Source organism: Populus euphratica, unplaced genomic scaffold, assembly GCF_000495115.2.
Source record: "Populus euphratica unplaced genomic scaffold, PopEup_1.0 scaffold481.1, whole genome shotgun sequence".
Taxonomy (NCBI): Eukaryota; Viridiplantae; Streptophyta; class Magnoliopsida; order Malpighiales; family Salicaceae; genus Populus; species Populus euphratica.
In genome coordinates, this window is record NW_011500361.1 from 96,970 (window position 1) to 103,592 (window position 6,623).

Below are 6,623 nucleotides of genomic sequence, written 5' to 3' on the forward strand. Positions count from 1 at the left end.
AAATTTTTATATAAATTATAATATTTATTTCATTTTCTCTTCTCACTTTTCACTTTTCTTTTATCTAACTTTTTTAATTAGGATTTGTCTTTTTTTTTTCTTTTTTTTCTTTTATTCTCTTCCTACACATGCATGAGAGTTTGGTCACATACATTAAGTGATAGACTTTGTAGGGCATCGTCATCATTTTTAGAAAATATAGCTAAAGAAGATAATTAGTCACTTTATAATGAGAATAATGAGAATTACCGAGTTAGAACACTTAGAGACCATATGAATCTTGATGCATCTCATTTTAATTTTAACTTAGACATTATTCAACTTTTACCTTCTTTTCATGGCTTAGATTTAGAAAATCCATACTTGCATTTAAAGAAATTTAAGGATAACACCTATAATGATTTAAATTATGGCATGAATACAATAAGATTAAAGCTTTTTTTTCATTAAAAGATAAAGCTAAAACATGACTATAAAATTTGAAACCACGATCCATTCGTGCTTGGGATAAAATTCAAAAATAATTTTTAAAGAAGTTTTTTCCATCTCATAGAACAAACTCTTTCAAAAGACAAATCATCATTTTCACTTAGAAATCAAGAGAAACATTTTACCAACATTGGAAGGGATATCGAGATTTGCTTAATATTTTCCCTCATCATGGTTTTGAAATATGAAGATTGGTTTCATATTTTTATGAAGGGTTGACACCTAAAGATAGGCAAATGGTTAAATCGATGTGCAATGAAACTTTTAAAGATAAAAGCCCTGATAAAGCAGTGGAGTACTTAGACTTTTTAATTGAAAAATGCTCAAAATTAGGACACCACAGGTACTTATAAGGCAACAAGTAAAACTTAACCTCATATATCTGGTGGAGATATGCATAACCTTAAAGAAGATCATGACCTCCAAGCCAAGTTTGCATCTTTAGCTATAAAATTCGAGGCACTAGAATTAAAAAAAGAGTTGTTAATTAAAATATATTCAAAATATTGTGTATCAAATATGTGAAACTAATGAAATACTCAACCAATAACCATCCAACTTTACCTTCTTTTAAGAAATGCCTCCATAAACAGGCTCATACTTTAAACAGTATCCAAAGACCCTATCATAACCTATACTTACAAACTTACAACTCTAGTCGGAGAAATCACTCAAATTTCAATTGAAAGAATAATAATAATAATACACAAACTTCATATCCATCATTTCATGCCCACAATAAATTTTAAAATTCTTATAGATATGCACCTCCTTATGCTCGATCTGCTAGAATAAATCTTAAGCAAATATTGCAAGCAATTTAAGTTCTCCAAGTCATCAATCAATCATTTCATTTATGTGATAGGCCTGCATTAAAAATAGACATTTACCACAAATTATAATTATCTTATATTATTAGATACATTCTTATAAAACATATTTTAGTTAAGGAGTTATTGATACTTCAAGTGCAAAATGATGATATAAAACCATGATAAAAATGCACTTTTAAGTACTAATCATATAACCCTAAGGAAGATCATGACCTCCAACCCAAGTTTACATCTTTTGCTAGAAAAGTCAAGGCACTAGAATTAAAAAAAGAGTTGTTAATTAAAATATGTTCAAAATATTGTGTGTCAAATATGTGAAACTAATGAATACTCAACCAATAACCATCCAACTTTACCTTCTTTCAAGAAATGCCTCCATGAACAAGCTCATGCTTTAAACAGTATCCAAAGACCTTATCATAACGTATACTTACAAACTTACAACCCTGGTTGGAGAAATCACTCAAATTTCAATTGGAATAATAATAATAATAATACACAAACTTCATATCCATCATTTCATGCCCACAATAATTTTTAAAATTCTTATAGATATGCACCTCCTTATGCTCGATATGCTAGAATAAATCTTAAGCAAATATTGCATGCATTCATTGAAAAGCAAGAGACAATCAACAATCAACACTCAACTTGCTCAAAGCATGATAGATTTTAAAGATAAAATTCTTATCTACTCTCAGTTTTTAAGAGAGTGGTAAATTTCCATCTTAACCATAAAAAAATCTCAAGGTGGTCAATTTTTCAAGGAGTGTCGAGAAGTGTTGATGTCATTTCTGTCAAGGGTTTTACAAATTTGGTTGACGTTCTTCTTGTTTGACAATCTTTCTTGTTATGGAATCAACTCTCATATTTCAAAGATCATATCTATTCAAGTCTAATTGTTGAAATAAAATAAGAACGATGTATTTTTTTAAAGTATTTGAAAATTAAATTTCTTTGGTCAAAGATCTAACACACGCACACGCTATACAATGTAATCCTTTAATTTTCTTGTATTTTGAAAAAAGAAATTTATCCATTGCAAGATTAAAATTGCTTTTTTTCATGGTTTTTTATGTCAATTTTAATATTTAATCTTGGGTATATCATGCTCTGTGATGAGTTGACCTTCTGTGAATTTCAAGGAAAATAAAAGTCTCAAGTCAAAATTCGAGGATTTATCAAGAAACGATTGTTTTTCTTTTTAACACTAATTTTATTAACATGTATAATAATCATAACTTGATTCATGAAATCACAACCTTTATGGAATAAATCTTCAAGTTTTGAGATCACCATTCATCGGTTCAGATTGCTTACTTGATTAAAAAAAGCTTTTTATAACACGTAATGCAGACTATGATTTATGGTTATAATAAAAAGAAAAATTCAGACGTAAAAGATGTTTGAGGATTTCAGAGACCCAAAATCAACATAACTCCTTTTCTTTTATTATCTTTGTGGAGGAAATGACATATAATCATCTCAACCTCAAATATCATAATTCTTTTATTATGTAAGATGCAATTTTGATATTAAATAAAAGAATAATTTCTTTTATTTTTTTTAATTTAATAAGATAAGCATTGATTTTTCTTCAAATAAACAGATCGACTGTTTGAAGTTTTTCTAATCTGTTGTCTGCGTGGCAAAGTTGAAGAGGAAAGATCCTAGGAAGCCACCCCCACGTGGATGGGGGTGTCTCTTACCTAGACAATAAAAAAATGAAGAAAAAGAGAAGCCCTCTGAGATAACTTTGTCAAAGTCAAACAAAGTAATCCTTAATTTAAACTTAAAAAAAAAAAAGAAGAAGAAGAAAAAGTCAAGAAAATGCTGCTTGCACACGCTGGGAGCTAGTGCCTATAAAATGGTCGTTCCATCCATGCCATCTTGCATCAAATCTCTACATCTTCATACATTCTACAGCCCTGTAACTCACCATCTCTCCTATCGAGGAAAAGGAAAAGCACAGAATCTCTGCCTCATTTACAAACTTGCGTTACATTCTTTCGTACCCAAACAAACCTCTGTTCCACACACTAAGCCCAAGCCTTTATAATATCTAATCCTATTTATCTAAGTGCCAGCTTCAATACTTGGACTGCAATGGGAAGCATCGATGACCTCAGCCGTTATTCTTTCCCAGATGATTTTGTTTTCGGAACATCCTCATCAGCTTACCAGGTACATACTCTAAATTTTGCTACTTCTTGTGCAGTAACTAGGAGTTGACACCAGAACATTATTTAAAATAATACTAGTTATGTTAATTAATTTTTCGTTATTTATTATGATATGCAGTATGAAGGTGAAACAAATAAACATGGTAGAGGACCAACTATATGGGACACTTTCACTGAGGAACACACAGGTACCAATCTATCTCCTTGAAATTTGTACTTCCCTCGCTAAAAGTTGAATAGAATTATGTTAATGTCCTAAGAAAACCACCATTATTAACTTTTCAATGTTTGCAGACAGAATAAATGATCATAGCAACGGAAATGTAGCTGTTGATTTCTACCATCGCTATAAGGTATGGGACTACTTCATCATATCTCGGTTGTGGTTATCTATATGATGTAAACAACTATATTCTGATTAATTTAGTTAATTTTTTTAAAAAAAAATCGATAAATGTTACAGGAAGATGTGCAAAGAATGAAAGAAATGGGAATGGATGCTTTCAGATTCTCCATTTCTTGGTCTAGAGTATTACCACGTAAGTTTTTTTTTTTTTTCCTGAAATTTGTTCTTGACATAGTAATAGTAATGACACTAGCAGGATTTGACTTTGACATCTGTTTTCACTGAGTGAATTTCCATTTGATATATAATACCTTTCCGTTGGATGATTTTTTTTGGAAAATACAGATGGCAGGTTAAGTGCAGGAGTGAACGAAGAAGGCATCAAGTTTTATAACGATCTCATTGATGACCTCCTCAAGAATGGTTATAACCTTTCCCTTCCCTTCAATTAATCATAATATTTTGCCAAAAATTGATGCGAAAAATCTTATACAACAAAAGGTTTTTCTTATGCGCTCCATCTGATATTTATATGATGTTTTGTAATATATAGGTTTGCAGCCTTACGTTACTCTCTTTCACTGGGATACTCCACAAGCTTTAGAAGATAAATATGGTGGTTTCTTAAGTCCTAACATTGTGTAAGTAGCAACCTTTCGTTAATTATGCTTCAAATTTCCAAACTTGTTGCAGCTTCGAAATATTATAATCTAATCTGTCATTTTGGCGACTTTGTGGACCTATGCTTCTCTAAAATTCAAACATTCCTGTAAATTTTCTCACATAAAACATTTATTTCCAGAAATGATTTCCAAGACTTTGTCGACCTTTGTTTCCAAAATTTTGGAGACCGAGTGAAGAAGTGGATTACTTTGAACGAGCCATGGATGTTCAGTGTTCAAGGTTATGACATGGGCACGATGGCACCGGGTAGGATTTCTGTCGTTGTAAATGATCCCCACCGATCCTTAAACACTGGTGCCACTGAAGTGTATACGGTTAGCCATCATTTGTTGCTTGCTCATGCTGCGGCAGTGAAACTATACAAGGAAAAGTATCAGTCATGTCAAGGTGGACAGATTGGGATAACACTCGTTTCTCATTGGTTTGAACCTTACTCAAACAGTGAAGATGATCAAAATGCAACCAAAAGAAGCCTCGACTTCATGCTTGGTTGGTTAGTATTTTTTTATAGATATCAAATTCAAAAGTACTCTCTGAATTCTTCATTCAGCTAGAGAAGACCTGATATGTATGTATACACAGAAGGTAATCAGTGTTTTTCTTCATGGTGGCAGGTTCATGGATCCTTTAACTAATGGTGACTATCCACGCAACATGCATGATTTTGTTGGTGGAAGATTGCCCAAGTTCACTGCCGAGGAATCTAAGATGTTGAAGGGATCGTATGATTTTATCGGAATTAATTACTACACAACATATTATGCTCAAAATATCGATGCAAATTATCAGAGTGTTGGATTCATGTCAGATGCTCGTGCTAATTGGACAGGTAACCAATGATCGATATCTTTTCTTTATTATTCATCTTTTTTTTTCAATTAGATGATGTTTTATCAATTATTAATTTACTTTGTTATTTCTAAATTTATAGGAGAGAGAAATGGAATCCCAATAGGTCCACAGGCTGGTGTTAAATGGCTTTATATTTACCCCGAAGGCATCAGCAACCTTTTGAATTACACCAAAGATCTATACGGGAACCCAACAATTTACATTACTGAGAATGGTATGGTTGAAATGAACGATCATACATTATGCTACAATTAAGTTCCTTAGTGCTTCTCTAACACTAAGTATACATGTTCTTAATATTTTATTTTATTGATTTTTTTTTCAGGGGTTGATGATGTAAATAACAATGCTTCATCGCTAGAGGAAGCTCTTAATGATCCCATAAGAGAAAAATCTTACAAAGACCACCTTAAGAATGTTTTGAGATCCATCAAGTGAGTTAATTCTTTTCATTTATTAACAAATGATCATTGCTAATAAGTTTTTCAATCTATAGCAACAATTATATTATTAAGTTACCAAGTCCATCTAACTTGGATTTAATATTTATTTATTGCAGTGAGCATGGTGTTGATGTTAAGGGATTTTTTGCTTGGTCTTTAATGGACAATTTTGAATGGGGAAGTGGTTATGTTGTGAGGTTCGGCCTCTACTATGTTGATTACAAAAATAATTTGAAACGATATCCTAAAAAGTCAGTCAAGTGGTTCAACCAGTTTCTTAAAAAAGACTCCCACAGTTCTATTCCACATACGTATCCTCTGATTACTTCTAATGAAATGTCCAAAATTGAAGATAGTTTGGTTCGGGATGCTAAAAGACCAAGAAATGCCTAAATGACTTTGGCAGGATTTGAAGTCAAAGTTATTAGCATCTATAAATTGGGCTTTCACGGCTAAAAGATAGAGCTCTCAGCATTAATTCAACAAAATTTGGTCACCACTTCATTCATCCAAGGCTCTGGTTAAGAATAAAAATTGATGGTTCTAGTTTTCCTTTGTTTTGTTTAATTATAGTTTTAGGATTTAATTTGATTATTTTATAGTTGTATTATTTTCTCATTCAATTATTGATTATAATTTGTTTAATAATAATACAATTCTTCTGCACCATCATTGAATATGGTTTGTTTAATATATTTTTTTTAGAAAGAAAAAAGTGATGTTTGACCCTAAAAAAATAAAAGATATGGATGATTAGTAAAAATATATACAAGTAAAATGGACGAACCAAAAT

At 31.4% G+C, this 6,623-nt stretch overlaps 1 protein-coding gene across 1 annotated transcript; it reads left to right on the top strand.

Annotated features, from left to right (window-relative positions):
• The first annotated feature begins 3,377 nt into the window (after positions 1-3,377).
• LOC105114057 (beta-glucosidase 12-like) lies at positions 3,378-6,380 on the top strand. Its single transcript, XM_011010468.1, has 11 exons — positions 3,378-3,506; positions 3,624-3,693; positions 3,800-3,858; positions 3,969-4,044; positions 4,197-4,274; positions 4,405-4,492; positions 4,654-5,028; positions 5,150-5,364; positions 5,467-5,601; positions 5,713-5,821; positions 5,947-6,380. Exons 1-11 carry the CDS (start codon positions 3,429-3,431, stop codon positions 6,221-6,223), a joined length of 1,560 nt encoding a protein of 519 aa, XP_011008770.1. The 5' UTR covers positions 3,378-3,428; the 3' UTR covers positions 6,224-6,380.
• The last annotated feature ends 243 nt before the right edge of the window (positions 6,381-6,623 follow it).

Coding starts and splice junctions, on each gene's coding strand:
- LOC105114057 (XM_011010468.1), top strand. CDS start 3,429: ATGGGAAGCATCGATGACCTCAGCCGTTATTCTTTCCCAGATGATTTT. Junction 4,493..4,653: donor TTCTTAAGTCCTAACATTGT/GTAAGTAGCAAC, acceptor ATTTATTTCCAG/AAATGATTTCCAAGACTTTG. Junction 5,029..5,149: donor CTCGACTTCATGCTTGGTTG/GTTAGTATTTTT, acceptor TCATGGTGGCAG/GTTCATGGATCCTTTAACTA.